The 23750-nt window shown below is 43.3% G+C and overlaps 1 protein-coding gene across 1 annotated transcript in view; it reads right to left on the bottom strand.

The window, feature by feature from the left end:
* The window catches only part of cacna1bb (calcium channel, voltage-dependent, N type, alpha 1B subunit, b), a 266657-nt gene that overhangs the window by 241174 nt on the left and 1733 nt on the right, over positions 1-23750 (bottom strand). Inside the window, 3 exon segments of the mRNA XM_065004677.1 lie at positions 16300-16439; positions 19313-19418; positions 21252-21524. Of these exon segments, the coding sequence (XP_064860749.1) occupies positions 16300-16439; positions 19313-19418; positions 21252-21524 (519 nt within the window).

A 23750-nucleotide genomic window follows, 5' to 3' on the forward strand; every position in this document is an offset into this window, starting at 1 on the left:
AGGTTAGAATTAGAATTAGTGTTAGGGTTAGAATTAGGTTTAGGGTTATGAGCTAGGGTTAGGTTTAGGGTTAAGCTTAGGTTTTTGGTTTGAAGTAAGGGTTAGAGTTGAGGTAAGGGTTAGGTTAAGGGGTTAGAGAAAACAGGATTTTTCATGGGACTGAATTGTATGTTCCGACAAGGTTATTTATACAAGACTGTGTGTGTGTGCGCGCAACAGCCAGTAAAAAAGAGAGAGATGAGAGAGAGAAAGAAAGAAAAACAGAGAAAGAGAAACAAGGCAAGAAAGAGAGAGAGAGATAGAAGTACACTACATTACCAAAAGTATGTGGACACCTGCTCAGTGAGAATCTCATTACCAAATTATTTTTTTTATTTTTTTTATTGAACCTTTATATAACTAGGCACGTCAGTTAAGTAGTACTTTAAAGTATTTTTACTTCAGTACTTTACTCCACTGTGTATTGAAAGCAAATAGGCTTAATGTTTGGTTAGGGGGAATGGGAGGTGTTTGATGCATGGGAATGATAATAATGGTAGGCTAATAAATCCTAATGATGCATTTGCCGTTGGTAAGGAGATCCCATAGCAGCATGTTGTCTAAAATGTTTATTTTTCTTTTATTATATACAATGCCTTTGGTAAGTATTCAGACCCATTGACTTTTTCCACATTTTGTTACGTTACAAACTTATTGCTTGTCATTATCACTTGCATAATGACTGCGACATAGGAACCAAAGAAATGCCCTAATTCCCTATTCCCTAAATTCACCGGGTTAGGTCATCAGATGCTCTAAAAAAATATATATCTCTGCAGAAACAAATCAATGCTAGCTAAGTTTTTCCTCGTTGAACCTGCGCTTATAATGTATCCAATTTCGGTTTATGGGTTGTTGGTTTCGTTTTTTGTAACTTTGTGGCAAGTATGGTCTACACGTGTAGGCGCATTTTGCGTCATGATTGCAAGGTGTCCCGATATATTTTCCAACTGTCCTGTTAGCTGGTTTTAATGTCCATTCTAGAATGACCTTCTAACCAATCAGAAATGAGTATTCAACAATGCTGTGGTATAAATCTCAAATTGCCAGAACTATTTGAGAAATGTACACACAGTACATAAATGAGGCCCCAGAATATCAGGATCAAATCAAATCAGAGTTGCACGGGATACAGAAGGTGTAAACAACAGTACAGTGAAATGCTTGCAAGCTCTTCCTCAACAACAAGTCATGTAGAAGAAATGCACACGGGAATAAAGAAGAGATGTGATTTACATTACATGGTATGTGGACACCTGCTGGTCGAACATTTCATTCCAAAATCATGGGCAGTAATATGTAGTCGGGCTCCCCTTTGCTGCTATAACAGCCTTCACTCTTTTGGGAAGGCTTTCTACTAGATATTGGAACATTGCTGCAGGGACTTGCTTTTATTCAGCCACAAGAGCAGTAGTGAGGTCGGGTACTGATGTTGGGCAATTAGGCCTGGCTCGCAGTCGGCCGTCCAATTCATCCCAAAGGTGTTCGATGGGGTTGAAGTCAGGGCTCCGTGCAGGCCAGTCAAGTTCTACCACACTGATCTCGACAAACCCATTTTGTATGGTCCTCGCTTTGCGCACGGGGGCATTGTCATGCTGAAACAGGAAAGGGCCTTCCCCAAACTGTTGCCACAAAGTTGGATGCACAGAATCATCTAGAATGTAATTGTATGCTGTATGGTTAAGATTTCCCTTCACTGGAACTAAGGGGCCTAGCCTGGAAACATGGAAAAACAGTCCCAGACCATTATTCCTCCTCCACCAAACTTTACAGTTGGCACAATGCATTCGAGTAGGTAGCGTTCTCCTGGCATTTACACCACTCCAGCCGACGCTTGGCATTGCGCATAGTTATCTTAGGCTTGTGTGTGGCTGCTTGGCCATGGTAACCCATTTAATGAAGCTCCCGACGAACAGTTATTGTACTGACGTTGCTTCCAGAGGCAGTTTGGAACTCAGTAGTGAGTGTTGAAAAGGAGGATAGACGATTTTTACGCGCTACGTGCTTCAGCACTCTGCAGTCCCATTCTGGGAGCTTGTGTGGCCTACCACTTCGTGGCTGAGCCGTTGTTGCTCCTAGAATTATCCACTTCACAATAACAGCACTTACAGTTGACCGGGGCAGTTCTATTAGCACAGAAATTTGATGAACTGACTTGTTGGAAAGGGGTAATCCAATGATGGTGCCACTTTGAATGTCACTGAGTTCTTCAGTACGGGCCATTCTACTGCCAATGTTTGTCTATGGAGATTGCATGGCTGTGTGCTCGCTTTTATACACCTGTCAGCAACGTGTGTGGCTGAAATAGCCGAATCCACTCATTTGAAGGGGTGTCCACATACCTTTCTCCATGTAGTGGATGTCACTTTCCAGTTGAAGGGGTCAAGAGTTTTGTCATATGCTGTTGCATATGTTTTACAAATCTTTTATTAAGATTATTTGAACTTTTTGTATTGTTTGTTGGTTTGGCCATGCCACTGTCAGCCAGAGAGATATGTTGAGAAGGATTATTACCACAGAGAGCAGTCAGGTCTGGGTGAGATCTTGAAGGTCAGGGCCCTCCGTAAGGCTCACAAAATCATTTTAGACCCAAGCCACCCCCTGTATCTGGACTTTGAACTACTCCCCTCTAAGCGCAGGTATAGTGCACCCCTCAGCAGGAAAAACACAACTTGACAATAATTTGTTCCAGGTGTGATATCCCTCCTAAATAGCTCGGTCTAATGTTCCTATCGACTCCGTAAGGCCAGCAGGCTAGTCTTAAATTTAAAAAATATGTATATATTTATTTATTATAATTATTATTATTTTTATTTGTATTGGTATGTAACTGTTATGAAAGTTGTATTGTCATTTTTGTTTTGTATTTAAACGCCACTTTAAATGTGTACATGACACTGCAACAAAATTTCCCCCATGGGGACAATAAAGTCAGTAAGTAAGTAAATAGTGTATTGGTACCAATCCCAGATTCTACTTCCTTGTGAATACGTGCTCTTCTTCAGAGGTTTCACCTAGAGAAAGCCACAGCTGAAGTGCTTGACATGAAGGTTTTTCTCCACACATGGCTCGTTCAATGCTAATTATCATGAATGTGATTGCTTCATTTTTTCTGCAGCAATTAACCAAGTCATATAATGACCACATTTCCCAAAATGTCATTTCATTCTGTCATGGTTGAGCAAATTAAAATGAGAAATGTCATTTAATGATTACCGTGGTTGTAAGGATGCCTCTCATATTTATTGAAAATCATATCATATCTGAGAACCTGAGATTTTCTGTATCTGAGTGTTATTTTAGGTGGAAGCAGAAGGTTTGTGATGAGAGGAGAGACAAAGAGAGAAGCGGTGATAGTGGTATTCTCTCTTTTCTGTAGTGGCCTGCTGGGTGGCCATCCCCCAAGGACAGAGTCAGCCTTGGGCTCGGTCACTCTCTTCACATGCCAAAATGGCTCTCTCTGTGTCACTGTAGTGGTAAAAAAAAAAAAATACCCCTCTGAAGTCTGATTGGTTGAACTTGTCCACATCTGTCTGTATTGATGTGCATTGGAAAATTCATTTATTCAGAATGCCCTACTTGTATGCCAAACAACCTGATGGAAAGATCATCGACTCATGATTTGACAACAAGATGTCAATCAGTCCGCCAAAGGAGCCAAGATGGAGTCCTCTGTCCTCCCGTCTTTCCCCGGGTGGCAGTGTTGAGCAGTCAATCCCAGACTAACAGTAGGAAGCTGTGTATGTAAGGAGGAAGTGTTTGATGAGTACCTCTGTGAGCCAGGAAGTTTCATCGCTGAATCAGAGCTCCTAACGGATTACATTGACTAGGGAGCTGTGATGATTCATCAGGCTCTGTGGTAGAGACCTCAGTGGAGATGCTGCTAATTATTCCTGGCTTCCCACTGCTAACCTCTCTTCACCGACCATTTTGCTTCCAAGCTGCAAATGAATACAAATACATAAAAAGGCCTATCAAGGAAGCAAAATGATCATGTTGGCTTTGAGGTCCAGACACATAGTGCTCCAGTTACTTACTCCTCCGTCTGTTCAAGATTTTTGTTGTTTCTTTGTGTACAAATTGTCGGCAGTAAAACGTCTCCCTCAAACCCCATCTGCTGTTTCTGTTGTCCAAAGACATCGGAACATCAATGGTACCAAAACAATAAAAGCCTTGCGATGTGACTCTTCTATGTGTAGTACTTATCTCTCTCACAACATGTCCCTCAAAACAACGGCACATGTGGAGGAAGTGAAACCACCAACGTTGTGAATAATGAACGCTGTAGCGAACTCCTGTTAGTGTACGCCAGCCTCCTCTTCATTCTCACTGAGTGCTCCTCTCGAAGGTGGCGGTCAACAGAACACAACCCACATCACATGTTGTAACGGGGTGTTTGGACTAGCGCTAATGGATCTCTAGAACACCATGGAACGCCAGTAAAGGGGAGAGATTTTTTAATATTTCTTTTGCGGATTGTCCCTACTCCCAAACAGCAGTGTATTGGAGAGGAAGGTTTCAGAGAAAGCTTCATGTCTGCCTCCTTTCAGCTCCACAGAACAGAGGGTGAGTGAGGGGAGAGTGTTTGCTTTGTGTGCTCAGAGAAAACCCTTCCTCCTCCAGTTTCCCTTCCCCTCTGTCTCATTACATCTACCAGGAGGCTGCATCGGTACCGAAGCACTCGCCTCGTCTCGTCTCGCCTCAGTGGATAAACGCTCTGTTTCTTCACCCAGAGCCCCCTATGTGTACCCTCTCTCTGTGGCATATCTGACACACTTTATAATGACACCGTGTCATAAAGCATTTGTAATGGTAAATATTTTATTCATCATTTATTAGTCATTACTTCCACATTTGTAAATGTTAGCGAGCTAGTTATTCACACATTTATAAAATACTTTTAAAGGTTGTAATAATGATCGATAAGATCATTAATAACATGTTTTCTTGCCCACAGAAAAGCCTAAATTCCTCGGGGCATGGTCTCTACAAGGTGTCAAAAGCGTTCCACGGGAATTCTGGCCCATGTTGACTCCAATGCTTCTCACAGTTGTGTCAAGTTGGCTGCATGTCCTTTGGGTGGTGGACCATTCTTGACACACACAGGAAACTGTTGAGCGTGAAAAACCCAGCAGCATTGCAGTTCTTGACACAAACTGGTGCGCCTGGCACCTACTACCATACCCTGTTCAAAGACACGTACATGAATAAGGGACCATAGAATTCACCTGGATTCACCTTGTCAGTTTATGAATGGCACACATACACAATCCATGTCTCAATTGACAGGATTGTCTCCTCCCCTTCATCTACACCGATGGAAGGGATTTAACAAGTGACATCAATAAGGGACCATAGAATTCACCTGGATTCACCTTGTCAGTTTATGTCATGGAAAGAGTTCTTAATGTTTTGCTTAATCAGTGTATATTTAAGCAATAAGGCACGAGGGGTTGTGGTACTGTATATGGCTAATGTAATGTAATTTATGCACAACGCAAAGCTTTAAGCCAATCCACATTCAGGGTTCGAACCACCTAGTTTATGATGAAAATGTTATTCCAAAACAGTCACACTGTTGTAATTCTGCAATGTGTAACTTTAAACACACTCTAAGCTGAGAAAAGTAAAAAATAATTGTCTGAAAAAGCTAACATTAATGTTTCTTGGGAGTGAGTTTGAAGGACAAAATATCCACGTGAGAAAAACTGACTGATGTGGCTGGTAGGCCATCTCCTGTTTTTTGACAAGTTAACGTTCACAAGTTTTTTAAAATGTATTTCTTTAAAAAAAAATTATTTACTTTTACCCCTTTTTCTCCACAATTTTCATGGTATCCAATTGGTAGTTCATCTTGTATCATCGCTGCTACTCCTGTACGGACTCGGGAGAAGCGAAGGTCGAGAGTCGTGCGTCCCCCGAAACAAGACCCAACCAATCTGCACTGCTTCTTAACACAATGCCCGCTTAACCCGGAAGCAAGAACTTCAAGGAGAGCAGTTCAATTATTGTGAAGAAGGCTTCAGGGCACCCAAGAAAGTCCCGCAAGCGACAGGACCGTCTCCTAAAATTGATGCAAGTACAGAGCTTGCTCAGGAATGGCAGCAGGCAGGTGTGAGTGCATCTGCATGCACAGTGAGGCAAAGACTTTTGGAGGATGGCCTGATGTCAAGAAGGGTAGCAAAGAAGCAGCTTCTCTCCAGGAAAAACATCAGGGACAGACTGATATTCTGAAAAAGGTACAGGGATTGGAATGCTAAGGACTGGGGTAAAGTAATTTTCTCTGATGAATCCCCTTTCCGATTGTTTGGGGCATCCGGAAAAAAAGATTGTCCGGAGAAGACAAGGTGAGCGCTACCATCAGTCCTGTGTCATGCCAACAGTAAAGCATCCTGACACCATTCATGTGTGGGGTTGTTTCTCAGTCAAGGGAGTGGGCTCACTCATAATTTTGCCTAAGAACACAGCCATGAATAAAGAATGGTACCAACACATCCTCTGAGAGCAACTTCTCCCAACCATCCAGGAACCGTTTGGTGACGAACAATGCATTTTCCAGCATGATGGAGCACCTTGCCATAAGGCAAAAGTGATAACTAAGTGGCTCGGGGAACAAAACATTAATATTTTGGGTCCATGGCCAGGAAACTCCCCAGACCTTTGAGAATTTTTGAGAACTTGTGGTCAATCCTCAAGAGGCGGGTGGACAAACAAAAACCCACAAATTCTGATAAACTCCAAGCATTGATTATGCAGGAATGGGCTGCCATCAGTCAGGATGTGGCCAAGAAGTTAATTGACAGCATTCCAGTGCGGATTGCAGAGGTCTTGTAAAAGAAGAAGAACACTACAAATATTGACTCTTTGCATCAACTTCATGTAATTGTCAATAAACGCCTTTGACACTTATGAAATGCTTGTAATTATACTTCAGTATTCCATAGTAACATCTGACAAAAATATCTAAAGACACTGAAGCAACAAACTTTGTGAAAATTAATATTTGTGTCATTCTCAAAACTTTTAGCCACGACTGTATATGCTGTCACTTTGCCCCCTAAGTTGTCCCCTCTTGGTCTCCTGAATGCAATTTGTAAGATGCAGCTGCAATGCATTTTGGGAGAAGTGTGCATTGCTTTACGTATATTTTGCACACTGCCTGTGACTGTTGCTGGTGGCGAGAGAGCTTTCAGTAAGCTAAAACTGATTTAAAAAACTTTTTGAGGTCCACTATGTCCCAGGCCAGGCTTTGCAGTCCATGCTGTCCATTGAAAGTCAGTTAGCTAGAAAGCTGGACTTCAAAGACTTGTTCAGTGACTTTTCTAGCAAGAAGGCTCAGGGGCTCGGCTCTTGGTGATTAAGGCTGAGCAAGGGCCAATGATAACTGTTAAATGATGGCGAGAATCTGTCTCCTCACCACGCGCTCTCACCACTGGCGTCCCCAGGGCTCTGTTCTAGGCCCTCTCCTATTCTCGCTATACACCAAGTCACTTGGCTCTGTCATAACCTCACATGGTCTCTCCTATCATTGCTATGCAGACGACACACAATTAATCTTCTCCTTTCCCCCTTCTGATGACCAGGTGGCGAATCGCATCTCTGCATGTCTGGCAGACATATCAGTGTGGATGACGGTTCACCACCTCAAGCTGAACCTCGGCAAGACGGAGCTGCTCTTCCTCCCGGGGAAGGACTGCCCGTTCCATGATCTCGCCATCACGGTTGACAACTCCATTGTGTCCTCCTCCCAGAGCGCTAAGAACCTTGGCGTGATCCTGGACAACACCCTGTCGTTCTCAACTAACATCAAGGCGGTGGCCCGTTCCTGTAGGTTCATGCTCTACAACATCCGCAGAGTACGACCCTGCCTCACACAGGAAGCGGCGCAGGTCCTAATCCAGGCACTTGTCATCTCCCGTCTGGATTACTGCAACTCGCTGTTGGCTGGGCTCCCTGCCTGTGCCATTAAACCCCTACAACTCATCCAGAACGCCGCAGCCCGTCTGGTGTTCAACCTTCCCAAGTTCTCTCACGTCACCCCGCTCCTCCGCTCTCTCCACTGGCTTCCAGTTGAAGCTCGCATCCGCTACAAGACCATGGTGCTTGCCTACGGAGCTGTGAGGGGAACGGCACCTCAGTACCTCCAGGCTCTGATCAGGCCCTACACCCAAACAAGGGCACTGTGTTCATCCACCTCTGGCCTGCTCGCCTCCCTACCACTGAGGAAGTACAGTTCCCGCTCAGCCCAGTCAAAACTGTTCGCTGCTCTGGCCCCCCAATGGTGGAACAAACTCCCTCACGACGCCAGGACAGCGGAGTCAATCACCACCTTCCGGAGACACCTGAAACCCCACCTCTTTAAGGAATACCTAGGATAGGATAAAGTAATCCTTCTCACCCCCCTTAAAAGATTTAGATGCACTATTGTAAAGTGGCTGTTCCACTGGATGTCATAAGGTGAACGCACCAATTTGTAAGTCGCTCTGGATAAGAGGGTCTGCTAAATGACTTAAATGTAAATGTAAATGTAAATGGCTATGGATATTGGATCACTACACACATGATGCCCACAGTCTGAGAACAAAACTGAGAACAGACTGAGAATGTCACGGCCTGACCTTACTATTCTTTGTTTTCTTTATTATTTTGGTTAGGTCAGGGTGTGACAAGGGTGATATATGTGATTTTGTACTGTCTAGGGGTTTTGTATGTTTATGGGGTTGTTTACTATCTAGGTGTTTTGTATGTCTATGGTTGCCTAGATTGGTTCTCAATCAGCTGCAGCTGTTTATCGTTGTCTCTGATTGGGAACCATATTTAGGCAGCCATATTCTTTGTGTAATTCGTGGGTTATTGTCTATGTCTAGTTGCCTGTGTATTATAGTATTATATATCTTCACGGTCGGTTTGTTGTTTTGTATAGTTTAAGTGTTCTTCGTCTTCATTAAAAAGCATGTATTCATCTTGGTCTACTCCATACAAGGAACGTGACAGAGAACAAGATATATCTCAAAGTAATGGCTGGATTGCCATAACATTTGTTGCGCACAATCAAGAGCCCAAGTGGAAGAAACCTATTGACTTGGTGACCACTTGACCTTTCCTCTAGCGCCACCATCAGGCCTTTCCATTTCCACTTTTACATCTGCTTATTTTCTAGTTGGTATGTATACTTATTTCAAAAATCTGCTGCTGATTTTTTTTTTTATGTCATTCTATAGATGATAATGTTAACTTATGTTAATTGAAGAGGTTGTATATTTAAGTCATATTTATATAAAGTTATTCATTTATGTTAAGAGAATTTTCCATTCAAGATTTTTACCATTAATTACATTTAGAATGTAAAAGATGTAAAACATTTCTTATACAGGGTATCAGTCTTGCATCAAATAGTGAATTCTACTGTATGCACAATGTTGCATGCATGTCTGCACAGTGCTATGTTTTCACAGCTCACTGTCAGTAAATATCGTACAGTAAATATTGGACTACAAGAGAGTTGCAAGCCTGCAAAGGTAAAGTTATTTAAAGCTTTGAATGGGTCGATTGGGTTCTGGAGGTGTGTGGTTACAGCAATTGCGCAGGGTTGGTGTGGCCTGTGTTGGTGGGGCCCAATGTGATATCTTTTCATGGTGCCCAAAATCCCTGGTGGCGCCCATGGATGTAGGGTGAGAGAGGATGGAAGAAGATGTAACACCATGTAAAGAAAGAGATTGTGTTTCCATTGAGATGTGTTACCACACAGCCTGGGGGGAATATGACTAAGTCTAGGAGGAGCGAGGGTACACGCACACAACTCTAGGGTCCCTACGATGTGGGTTAGGGTACGTACTGACAGAAGTCTAGGAGGAGCGAGGGTACACGCACACAACTCTAGGGTCCCTACGATGTGGGTTAGGGTACGTACTGACAGAAGTCTACGAGGAGCGAGGGCACACTCACACAACTCTAGGGTCCCTACGATGTGGGTTAGGGTACGTACCATGCTGACAGAAGTCTAGGAGGAGCGAGGGCACACTCACACAACTCTCATGTGCAGAGTCCATAGCCACTCAACAAAAATGAGAAAAAAACAGAAAAATGTGCCTCCTATCTGTACATAATAAGCCTCCTTCCTATCTGTACATAATAAGCCTCCTTCCTATCTGTACATAATAAGCCTCCTTCCTATCTGTACATAATAAGCCTCCTATCTGTACATAATAAGCCTCCTAACTCTACGGAAATAAGCCTCCTATCTGTACATAATAAGCCTCCTTCCTATCTGTACATAATAAGCCTTCTAACTCTACGGAAATAAGCCTCCTATCTGTACATTTCAAATCGTCTTTTGATGCCCTTACCAGGACGGATGACACGGAGACTATCGTTTTACCGTCACTTTCCATCAGGCAGTGACAGGCCATTTTAAAGGACACCATATGGTTCGTTCACACAGTCATGTCTAACATGCTGACCAAACCGCGCCTCCGCGTGCACGTTGATTTTGTTCACCCACACCAGAAGCGATCAGGACACGCAGGTTGAAATATCAAGACAAACTCTGAAACAATTATATTAATTTGGGGACAAAGTCAAAAAGTATCAAACATTTATGGCAATTTAGCTCGCTAGCTTGCTGTTGCTAGTTAATTTGTCCTGGTATATAAACATTGGCTTGTTATTTTACCTGAAATGCACAAGGTCCTCTACTCCGACAATTAATCACAGATAAAACGGTCAACTGAGTTTGTTTCTCGTCATCTCTCCTCCTTCCTTCAGGCTTCCTTTTCTTTTTTGGACTTCATATGGTGGTTGGCAACCAACTTCACTGCATTACTACAACCTTCCTGAGTGTGGACCTGTTCAACTTTCAATCACCCACGATGGGAGAGGCAGGATTTGCAGCGTTGAGCGTCACAAATAGAATCCATTTATATTTTAGTGCCTGGCCACGCAGATGCTCGCTGAGGCGCGCAATGATTGAATAACATGTATGTGTACATTTGTTTTGCAACGCGCCGGAAGCGGTTTGGTCAGCATGTTATTCAGCAGAGCACCCCCCCCCCATACATACGTATTTGTATACTGTTTCTCCCTCACACACATAAAACTAGCTCCAAATAATCTCATGCACACCTGTAGAGCTTTGTGAGAGAGAAACTGACAGACACATTCAGCAGACAGACAGCAACAGTAGTTTGGCAGAGGTTTTCAAAGGGACGGATCATTGATGCTGTTAGGGGGCCGAAACAGGCAGGAGTGACCCAACCACACTTCTCTCTACTGGCACTCTGAAGCCCACGATTGTTGCTCCATATTACATGAAAAGGCAAATGAAAGGGCAAAGGATAGAAGGCACTTCTTTGAAGTCAGCAAGGACCATCTCATATTCATAACAATCAGAGGTCTGACATGGAACATCAAGCCCATACGCAGATTACAACACTACTGCCAATGTTTTGTCTGCAGGTCACTTTAAGTTTAGTTGAGAGGGAAGGCTTTGACCTCACCGCGAGAGCCTTTGATTGTGGTTGCCATGCAGGTTTCTAAGGGCTGTAAAAGGCCATCTGAGGCCTTGATCAATAAAAGCGATGCCTGCCTGTCTCAGAGCATGGACAAGTAGAGGAGCTGGTGCTCTGACCACAGGAGCACAGTGGAGCACAGACCTGGCAAGCACTTAGAAGGAAACAAAACAGCTCATTATAGATCCCACGGTCGACACACAATATACAGTACACATGCCTTACATCGTAACATCTCCTGTGGATGGCCAAATGGGATGATTAAAAGCTAGCTATCAATCAAATGCATGGGCTTTTCATCGAGCTTTTCATCAAGCTTCAGTACATAAGTGATTCATTACTCTGTTATAGGTCCAATAGACCAAGGAGCCTTTTCAATCAAAACAGGGAACCAGGTTTCTAGATCAAGTAAATAATTAGATTTTCCCGTGCAGTGGGTCTGAAAACATCCACTGTCATTTATTTGGTCGGGTACCTGAAACAAAACATTCAGTCTTGCAGCACCAGAAGATCTGTACTCCTCTCTGAAAATGTGGTTAGAGTTTAATTGAATGGAGCCCGTGAATTTGACAGGAGTAAACACACTGCTGCCACCAGTGGTCTAAAGCAAGAAAAGGCCCCGTGCTGTTCTTCATCATGTCATGGACACTCTCAGAGAAAGTTGTCTGCTTTGGCTTCAGGTCAGTTCTCTCAGTTCTCTGTGTTCTGGGCTCAGTACGCTATTGATTGGGCCTGTGGCACCCAGGGCAGATTTATTGTCTTATTAGCAGGGGCTAATGCCTGATCAGGACAGATTAAAAGGTCTACCACTGCCCCAAGGACTACAATCATTTAGGAATTAGCTATTTAATTAGGAGCTGAAGACTATATTGACAAGAGCTATCCCAAAGGTTACAGCCATGTGGGTGGCTAAGCTAGCACGGAGGAGGACGGAGACTCCAGAACAGCGTATACTGTGAACAATTCTGAAATCTCTGTCCTCCTCCATGCTGTTTTAATGGTTAAAATATACATGAAAGAATGAGCATGTATGTTATTGTGACGCCAACTTAGCATGTGACGTGCAGGCAGGGCAGGCAGGGAAGCAGTGCTTACCCTGTGATAATTGAATAATTGCATCAAAACCTTAGGAAAGGCGCCAGGGTACTCATGCCTATCTTTCCATCCATTAAAAGCCATTCAAATCCTGGACGTGAGAGGCCTTATCTGACTCCAGTCATTGTTAAATGTGCAGGATCAACATATGCATAAGCTGCTTTGCCTAGCTTGAAGTAGCTTTTTTTCTCTCGGGCCAATTTCCTATTTTGCTCATGCATATTGCCTAAGCATGTTGTGTGGCTATTGTTGGGGGAAAGCTGTGTACAGGCAACCACCATGGCACCCTCTCATTGACTACTAGCTGTCGGGCAGGTGAACCGAGTGAGTACTGGATTGTCCTCTTGTCTGGAACTTCAACCAATTAAAATACAGAAACATTTTTCCATGGACCGACCAGGGATATCCAGGTGGAAGCTATGGTCCCTTAACGATACCACTTCTCAATATTTGGAAGGTGTTCCTAATGTTTGGTATACTCAGTGTTTATGCTGCTAGATATAAAGTGTTATGTTGTGTTTGCTATTTAGTTGTAAACATGTACGCGAGTGTTATAGCTACTATGGATTACTTGCTTTGATTGTTGCTAGCCATGTATTGATTTGTTTCATTTCAATATAAGACATCTGTCACGTCTGCTCCCGCTCCCTCACTCTGTCGTTCGACGTCGCAGGTGTACTGACCACTGGTCCTGGCAATCATCATTACGCACACCTGGCACCACCGTTACATGCACCTGCGCCTCATTATGAGGCACACCTGGACTCCATCACTTCACTAATTACCTCCCCTATTCTTGTCACTCCCTTAGTTTAATTCCCCAGGCAGTATTGGTTATGTGTTTCATGTCCAGGCGCTACTCTTGGTTTGTTTCGGTCCATGTTTCTTGTTTCCTATTAATGAACTCACCACCTGCTTCCCAACGTCCTCGTTACAACGTTGCTTCACTACAAAGCTGTCACTAGCTATAACTATATGTATCCTTGATGTTGTGTTATATTTCTGATTAGCTAGCCAGCTACTTCACGTCACACTAGACACTAGTGTTCTGAATAGCCATGATCATTGTAAGAATTGTACATCCATTGTGAAAGGCTATGGAGTTTGTATTGTGAATTATTCGGATGAAATGTGTCCATATATTGGTATTTTAGTGCCACCTATCAGTTGTTACTGTGGATGCTACATCAGTCTATGGCTGACCTTAGTTGAGCAGCGTCATTTGGTGGAAATTGTTGTTGGAGCTTGTTGTTGGAGCTATCTATTGTATGGTGAACTTGGGCTTCTACAAGGTTTGTTGGTGAGTAAATCTGGCTTTGATAATAGCCTGTGCTTACCCAGCCACCGACCTTACCGCACGTTACTGGACAAACATAACTGCTAGACAAAGTCTATTTCATTTTGCACACCAGCACAGCCATGGGAACTGCATATTGAGATACAGCACAGAAAATGTAATTAATAATGCTAAGTAATTGCATAGGACCATATGAACTAAAATGTATCTAGCAAAACACAGCTTTAATGACAACAATGAGGTCTAATTGTCTGATTGTAATAGCTGTACTATCTAACCTGAGGGAGGGTAGTCAATCCTCCTCTATTACATCCTTTCATCAGCTTCACCTCTTCATCACTCATTATGATCACTCACTTACTCCCCCTTACCCTCTTTAAATGCTCAATTTAACCAAAAGGATGAAAAAGTATAAACTGGCCTGTGATCAGTGCTTGTAAATATGTATGTGAGTGTTTTTAGCTACTATGAGTGTCAAGCCAAGTTAACCACTCTGCCTCAGGGCTGAGGCCTCAGGCCTCTCTGTTCTCTCTGTCTGGGGTCCTTCTCTCTCCTCTCTTCCCCACTCCACTTCTCTCGTATCAACTCTTCTCGCCCACTCATACCGGACCTTCCTGTCCTCCCCTCTCCTCCCCAACTCACAACCCTCCTCTCCTCTCTTATCAAACTCCTCTTCGCTCCCCTCTTCTCCTCTCCTCCTCATCCCACTTATATCTTCACCTCCTCTCTTATCCTCTTCGCTCCCCTCTTCTATCCTCCCGATCTTACTCACATCTTCCTCTCCTCTCTATCCCACTCATCCCTTTGTTCTCCTCCCCACTCGTATCTTCCTCTTGTGGAATAATCTTCCAAATTCTCTTCAATGGGATATTTTGGTGCCTCTAGGGCAATTCAGACTGCTGATTTAGGACCTTATTATGGTTTTGTATTTATGTTTAGCATTTCTTATTTGTATTTGACATATTTTTGTAATTAGAGGGCTCATCTGTAAAAGAGACATTGGTCTCAGCATGACTCCCTGTCGAAATAAACAAAAACATTTTTTAAAAAAAAGAAAAAGTATTCTCCATTCCCCTCTCTGGTCTGTGCCAGTGTCTGAACACCAACAAGGGAATCAATCATAATTGAAGCAAGATCAGAGCTGGAGGGCCCACCGCAGATAAGACATTTCATACTGCAATAAAATAAAGTAGTGCGACTGATAACACAGCTGATGTTACAACTTAGGAGAGGTGCGTGTGTAGGGGAGGGTGCAAGCAGAAGACCACATCAACGGCCTCCCTCCAACACTCCCCCATCTTAATCTCCATTCCTTCCCGGCTTCAGTATCCAGCTTGATTTATTTGTTTAGTGACTTTCCGGGAATGGCCATTATTTACACCATAAATCCCATCCAGACTCCTTGTAACACCAAGCTGGCACAATATCTTGTAGTTTACAAAGCAAAGGAACAGTTACCACAGGTTAAGAGCAACACTGGCTCCCTACAGCAGTGGAGTGTGATACAATGATTCTAGGTGATTACAGGGTGTTGGTTCTACACCACGGCTCCCTATAGCCAGTCCTACCCTCTCACCCCTGTCTGGGGTGGCTCAATCAGAGATAGAGCCATTACTGCTCTCCAGAGCCCTCTGTCTGGCTGGTAGTCTCCATACTAGCCAGGTACTCTCTCTCAGGCCAGCCAGACTAAGAGCTGCCCTCAGAGATAGAGCCATTACTGCTCTGCAGAGCACTCTGTCTGGCTGGTAGTCTCCATACTAGCCAGGTACTCTCTCTCAGGCCAGCCAGACTAAGAGCTGCCCTCAGAGATAGAGCCATTACTGCTCTCCAGAGCCCTCTGTCTGGCTGGTAGTCTCCATACTAGCCAGGTACTCTCTCTCAGGCCAGCCAGACTAAGAGCTGCCCCCAGACTTATGGTACTTAGAGCATCCATCCAAAACAGTAGAACAATGACCCAGTAAAAATGGTACTGTATCACTGAAGTTGTACTCATTTTCACCTTTGGCCAAGTTAGCCTATTACCTCCACGGAGCCTTAGCAAAAGAAAAAGGAGAACCACAACAGATATTCAAAATGTTTAAAAAAAATGTAAAGACTGCGATACCTGATTTAGGAAGCACAGTTAATGAGCAATATTGGACAATTCATTGGTACAACAAAATTCTTCTTTTTTTATTTGAAAGTCGCTTTGCTCTCCTTTGTAGGATTGTGACGGCCAATTCCGGGAAATTGGAGCAATAAGGAACGCACCCCATACGCATCCATAAAACGGACACACACAAGCATGCACAGGAACAAAACATGTCTTTCCTTCACCCATCCCATCTACACACACCCACACCCAGCCGGCCGAGAACTCACCCAGTGAGGACGACCACAAAGTCCATTACGTTCCAGCCGTTGCGGAGGTACGAGCCTTTGTGGAATGCAAAGCCCAAGGCGATGATCTTAATGCCGCCCTCGAAACAGAATATTCCAATGAAGTAGGGCTCTGTGTCATCCTGCAGAGAGAGAGAGAGAGGGAACAAGGGAGACAACTTTTTGTTAGAGGTAAGAAAGAGGTCAATGAAGCACGGCAGAAGAGAGAGGGAGAAGAGATTGAAAGAGAAGAAAGGGGGATGGTTTCCTTCACTTTTCTATCCAGCATCCAGAGAATGGGTCAAGGAACAGAACCCTCTCTTGGTGGATGAAAAGGGGGGGCATGAAACAGCCTACACAAGAAGATCAACAGTAATCTTGGACATCATTTGTTATCAGCGTGATTTACGTATTCATCATAAGACATGATTTTTTACGTAAGATAATAGCTTACATTTTACTCTTAACAACTCTTACTAATTGATAGCAAATAAGTATGATTAAAATGAATAAATGCATTATAATTTGATGAGGCTCTTTGGTCTCCAAAAGGCATCTTACGAAACATTAAAAACATGAACAAACCATTTTCATGGTATGAAGAGCTTTAAAGTAACTGCCCAGTGTTTCCAGATTTATAACCTATAACCTACAACCTATAACCTATATAACCTATAACCTACCTACTTACACGATATGAGTGAAATAATTTTCCTTCCAAAAAAATTGAATTAAGTAACATAAAAAGCACATTTTATGTATTGAAATGGTGTGGGCGTACCCCATCAACAGAATAGTGTGAATAGAATACTGGTCATTAAAAATATTCATGCAAGTAAGCCGCTGATTGGCCAGCTCATCCTCCTCATGGAGGAGACGTCATGTTCTATGAGTAAATAGCAAGCATTTTTTAAATGATCTGTTTGAGATACAAGTTTGAGCTGTTTTTTTAAGTGTTTTTTTTTTTTCCTCCAATTTATGCTTTGGCCACAAATACGAGTAAGGACGAGTCAACAACATTATTTGTATATGAGTTAACAGAATATGAACTTTTGAAAGTACGATTTTCACTGGCAAAAAAAACGATTTGCAGCTAGGATGACTCTTGCTCTTGTTCAAAGCAGTGCTGGATCAGGCACATATGACTTGACACTTTTTCATTCCCTTCCATTAATAACATGTCAGTGGAGGCCTGAGGCGCTGCTACACACACAGGCACTAGCAGAGGATATCTCACGACTTACACAAACCTCCCTCCCTCTCTCTCTTTCTTTCCCTTTCTCTTTTTCCACAGCTCCACGACCCCAACCACAAACCCAGGATTCCCAATGCAAATATTCACGAGTTTGACAGGCTTGAGAACAGCGTTAAAGTGCATGTGACCTTTTCACTAGCTCAACAACAATGAACAACAAGTCAAATAATATACCTGTTTGATTTGACACTGTAACAGGAAATGGTACAGGAAATTGTGTTTTAAAATAACTGGTTTGTTGTTCAGCCAGAGAAGCGTGTCTGGGCTTCCTACTGTCTATCAATACCACCGAGTACTGATGCTCTCAGAGCTTTCATGTAAGGGAAGACACTAATGACAAGCGTTGAGACTGACATCTTGGCATCTCTGTCTGTTATAAAAACAGATAGCAGACAAAACATTACATGATGGCTGGAGGGGATCCAACCATAAATGCATGATGTTTTACAGTAGACTGTGTTAACATCTATAATGTATAGATGTAAAATATTCATGAATAATGAACACTCCATCTACAGTACATGGCTCTGAAAGGGGCAGAGGGGACATCGCATGGGACCACAAGGCTCCGCTATGGATCTGAAGAACAACGCCTGTTGACGATGTTCTATTGTCAGGATCTCCATTTAACTGACACACCACAGTCTATTCATCACTATATTCATCCTGGACCATAAATAGCCGATTGTTTTTGTAATTACAAGGATGCTTGTATTACATGCTCCTACTTTGAGAGGAAGCGGGTGGAAGGAGGGGAGATGTTATCTCAATTTTTCTCTCTATACTAACACTAATCACTTTCTCAGGTGTCGAGTAACTTAAAAAAAATGTTTACGATGTTGCATCACAATTATGGAGATAACAGGAGCAGGTGGCTGCACTTGAGGGTCATTAACCTTATTTCGGCAAGCTGTTGTGGCAGTGCCTTTCATGCATTTTCCTCCATTCTAAAGCAGACTCCCAGGAGTCACAACATCGTCAACACCACATCTGTGTGTGCAAAATGCTGAAAGATATAATGTTATTTTAGAGAAGTAGTGTCACAATCCTCCCATGGCCGCGCGGCAGCCTCTCCCGGCTTCAATCCTTCGCAGCTTAAAGGGAGAACAGCAATGGTTAAACGACTCGACTCGACTGGCTGAGTTCAAACAGGGGTTTAAGCTATATGTGTGTGAGCAGGCAGGGGAACAGAGGGCCTGGGGAGGGAAAGGGGGGATCAAAGCCACTCAGTGTGAGGCTCGGCTGATTTACAGAATGAGAGCGGAGAGGAGAGGAAGACACACATCGCCATGATCCAAGGCACTAATGAGAAGGGGTGCTGCTCTCCCATGGACTGGAGGTGCGGGTAGCCATCTGCCTGGCTGTGTGTCGGGTACTCAGGGCCCTCTGACTGGGAGGAGGAAGTTAGGGATGACTGGGCTCCCTCATCACTGAGCTCTACTCGTGGAAGACTATAAATGAGCAACGGCTCTGAGCGAATTCTCTGTTTCGCTCTGTCTGACTAACTCTTTCCCTCTTGAAAATCACCTAAATAACAAAGTAACATTCTACACTTTTACAGCAAACAAACAGAAGGCAATACTGTATAAGTATATTAATCGGAGAACTAAGTAAAGGCAGAGAAAGTGTGAAAGGAATAGGTTAAATTCCAAATGGCACCCTTTTCCCTGTTTAGTGCACTACTTTTGACCACTGCAATAGGGTGCCATTTGGGAAGTAGCCCTAGTTCTCATCCAAAGGGAGGAGTGTTGAGACTCTTACCAGGCGTTCTGACATAGGTGTCTTGTCACTGGCTGGTAGGTGCTGCTCCAGGGCCAGTACGATGCAGTTGGCGATGATGGTGGCCAGGATTAAGTACTCAAAGGGAGTGTGCAGGTTAAGGAACACAAGCCATGATAGAGCATTTCATGCACAATAAAAAAACACTTAACTCCAACTTGTAAGTATCTTAGTCTTAGCCCATGGTGGTAAAACATATATCTATTATTGAAGAATCATTTAGATTGAAAAAAGACATGCACATACCCAGACTGTGTAAAAGGCTGGTGAGAATTTGGGGTTTAGGCACAATGAGCATGGATACATTGTGCCACTGCCACCACCCAGCTAAGGTGCCACAGAGCACAGAGATATTCAGCTTTTAGGAAGTTACTGGCTGATTGAATTCATTTAACCAATTAATGACATTGCCTGAACAGGAGTCCAATAGACAGAAATGTTTGTGAATGCTGTGTGACTTAGACATGGTTGGAAACTCAAGATGGTAGTTCTAATCCCACGGCTATACTTGGTTTACAACATCTTTCCAGTTGGATGACTATTTCAATCCGTTTTTTATGGTTTATTCATTCTACAATGCATTTTCGTGTCATTCCCCACTGGGGAGGCCTTTGTGGAATAGCCAGTCGTGGACGAATGGGGAGGTTTTACTGACCCCATCGAACAATCCATTTAGAATCGTTTGCTCAGGGGTGCCAGAAGGCTGAACACCGCACATTGTCCCTCGCAAAAGCCCAAGAAACGCATTGCACTGCCAATACCTCGCCTATGAGTGGACAAATAGGGAAAAGTCCGTGGGGAATCTGCCCTTTAGTTGAGCGAATTTGTTTTACCACAAGGACGTATTGTGGTTTTGCCCTCTTTACTCATTTAATTCCTTTATTCATTGCCTTAGCGTTTATTTCAACTTATTGAGGGCACAGATACATTGACAACCATTGTTATTAGATTGCATTTCGGAAGAGTGCTGTTCTCACTGACGCCTACGCAACAGATCCAGCTGTCTGTTTGCGTTTGTCATGCGCCCTCCGGCTCTCTCCAGCCCTCGCGATTTGTGGTTGAGGGTGATGTGGCGGGGTGCGCGTGGGCAAGTTCAGGACCATGGAGAGGGCCCGAGCAGCTCCGAATCAACACGAGGCGTTTTACAACCTCGGAGCCTGCGGTCTCCTTTCCAACTCACTGAGCACTCACCTTACCATGGAAACGGACACACCTGAACAGCAACAGTTGAAGCGACACTGCTATAACACACAAATGGGCAATGTGCAAACGAGACTATATAGAAATAAAAGAGAGAGAAGGGGAATTAGAAACGAACTCCAGCAAGCAAGAGCAGAAAGAACGAAACATCTACAAATTGTAGACGTTAATCTCGCACTTAGACACGGAAAACTAAATATGGCGAGTATGATTGTTGACACGTTGGCGATTGCTGATCACAAGCAAACCTTTTGGGGGGTGACAAGCCGTCGTGCACAATTCGTGAATGTTTAGCCTCTATGGTACCTATAGACATCTTTCCATGAAGTATTTGAACTGTATCCAAACACTATCATTAGAGGAAAAGCCTTTATCGTGTCCAACTAGTAGGAACACTACGCGACAGGTGGACGAGGGGTTACACAAGGTTAATGAGCTAATCATCCCCACCAGAATAGGCATCGGCCTACTTCCTATGGAATAATCGACTTTTTGAGTTCACTGACAGGTGCACTTTGAAATGGTGACAAGGGCCATTTATTTTTTGGGGGGGATCATTTTCAGTCAAATCTTTAAATACAAGGCATGCTCTAGTCCCTTTGTCATGTTTCTGAATAAAACATCTACCAGTGTGATTGTCAAATAAGGACAGATATGTTATACAAACATCAATGCAATGTGATGACAGCTGTTTTACCTATGAGGAGTTTGGAAAGGATATGGCCATTCGGTTATTCGCTTAGCATACTTCCTAATGAGATTGTCCTCTCGAAAGATGAACAAGGATCGGTTGACAGTGAAGCAGTTCTGTTTGACTGGGTTAGGGTTGTATATGGCCATTGTCCTGGCTCTCTGAGCCATCGACTGCTTGTACATCCTTTGGCCGCCTGGAGGACCACCTGGTCGGGCGCCCCCTCTGCCTGCGCCCGGCGCACCTCTGCCTCCTCCTCCAGCTCCATAGCGGGTGGGTAGATCTTCTGCGAAGCGAGCCATTCTGGAAACCCACAGATCCAACAATGAAAATCCAAACTGTTGTCAGTGGAAATGAAGGGGAGAACCATCACAACAAACACACTTAGCCAGACCACAGCTTTGCATTTGTGTATATGGTGGGTTGTGTTTTGAGAAAATAAATCTATTTTCTTTGGGTAAATCCTTTCCTTTTTGTCCTTTCCATTCACTCAATACTCAAAGAAATTCGACAATTAAAAAACAAAGTTTGGATTCAAGCGCAATGTGTGCACGAAGCACATCAAGCTATCGAATAAAAAATGATCCAATTAATTCCAAATATCTGATTAATTCCACATCTTACATCCATATCTGCCGGCAGCGCGTAAATAGATCATGCAGCCACGACAGGAAAAATATCTAAATGAAAAACACGCGCGTCTTTTTTCAGTATTGGCAACATTTTGTCGATGTTGAATCAAACACCAGTTGAAGGACCCGCAGAAAATGTAGTGTTTGTCTCCAAAATGAAAATACAGAAAATCGTTCTGTTTCGTCTGCCAGTGTAAATGATCGATTCAAATAACAAAACAATAAACCAATCCGAGATTGTGTCTTCCCGATTCCCACCTGATAGCTCGCTGTGTAAAATGTAACAAATTCAGTAGGCACTGGTCCCTAACGATCAGCGCATGTGCCCAAAATGAGCCTATCGGCAACTCGACCTGCTCAGGAGCGCTTCTCGGATTGAGCTGGATGGATACGAGTGACAGATAAGATACATGTTCTAATAATTATTTAGCAAGGACGCACCAAGCAATAGCCGTATTGTAATGTATTCGATTAAACATGACATTAAACGTATAATACGTTAAGAGGTGGTAAGGCTAACCGCGCTAAACTACTAAAGTCATAGATATGTTTGTTCCATTATTGGGTTATGTAGATGGGAGTGTTGGGGAAGCTAACGTTACCTTGAAAACAGCGCACAAAGCTACCAATTACTTAACACTGGAAGTCCAACTGCACCCAAGCTATCCTTCACTACATCCAACGTACTTCGTGAAAAATGTTCATATGTAAATCTAAAATGGCATACACTACAAATTGAAAGAATAGATTACTCTGGGGTCATACATTAACAGGATGTGTAATTTAACCTATCAAACACAAAACGGCGTTTCAAGTGAGAATTAGGCAGGCACGTCTGATACCGAAAAATAACTACCACCAAACTACATCAAAATGTAGTTAAATTAGTTGAACTAGATGTAGTTCAAAACTCCTAACACTGGTAGATGGGAGAGAATACTGTTCTAGAGCTTGTACTAAAAATACTCCACATTCTATAGGCAGCTGTTCATCAAATCACATTATCTATCGAGATACTTCGGTATTCAATGGATTTGATTGAAATCAAGAGGAGGCATGAGTCAGTGGTTAACCAAGATCACATGCTTTGAGATATTGGTTGCATCATGTACATCTTTTTTTAAGCTAACTGAATGCAATGTATTTGAATTTATTCTGGTAAAAAAAAAATATCTATGTAAAATATATGAAACTATACTGGCTATAGACAAGAGGGCATGCACCTCTGATAGGCTACAGCGCAAATAGTGTCAAAGAGGCTCTGTGTCAATTATGGTAAATGCAGAGTCGTCTGATGCTCACGTCAGAGCAGAGTGCATCTATATATATATTCACTATTTATCACTGACTCACATCAAACTGAATTATGAGCCTCCCCCACCAGCCGGCTAATGAATATATTCCCTGGGAAGTCATCCTGTGTTTCCCAACTAGGGACTGTGGGTGGGATGGCAGTGGCCTGGAGGGTCTTTCTGTGCAGCCATGGTCGGTCTGTCCCCCTGAGCAAAAGACTGTTTGAGCTGCTTGGATGCCCCCTGGTTAAGGAGATTATCTCTCTCCGAGTGGCTTTGCAGTGACTGTGTGCAGGCTTGGTATCACCCTTAAAGACCTCTGGAATTCATAGCCTATAAATCTTTTGTGTTTAATTGGCCTGTTATAAGATAACTATAAGGATAATAATTTGGTGGGTGCTTATACTTGTCCTATTTCACACATGTACAAGTGTGTATTAATACGCATTGAATTAGAAATATGTTTTTTGCATATCCCGTCTCCGTTAGTCGCCCTCGGAGAGTGTGGTCATGGCCAGGGTCTGACTTTATCAACAGTGACCCTGGAGAAATTACAGAGCCTTCTGAAAGTATTCAGACCCCTTGACTTTTTCCACAAGTTTGCA

The sequence above is a fragment of the Oncorhynchus nerka genome, linkage group LG19, assembly GCF_034236695.1.
Source record: "Oncorhynchus nerka isolate Pitt River linkage group LG19, Oner_Uvic_2.0, whole genome shotgun sequence".
NCBI lineage: Eukaryota > Metazoa > Chordata > Actinopteri > Salmoniformes > Salmonidae > Oncorhynchus > Oncorhynchus nerka.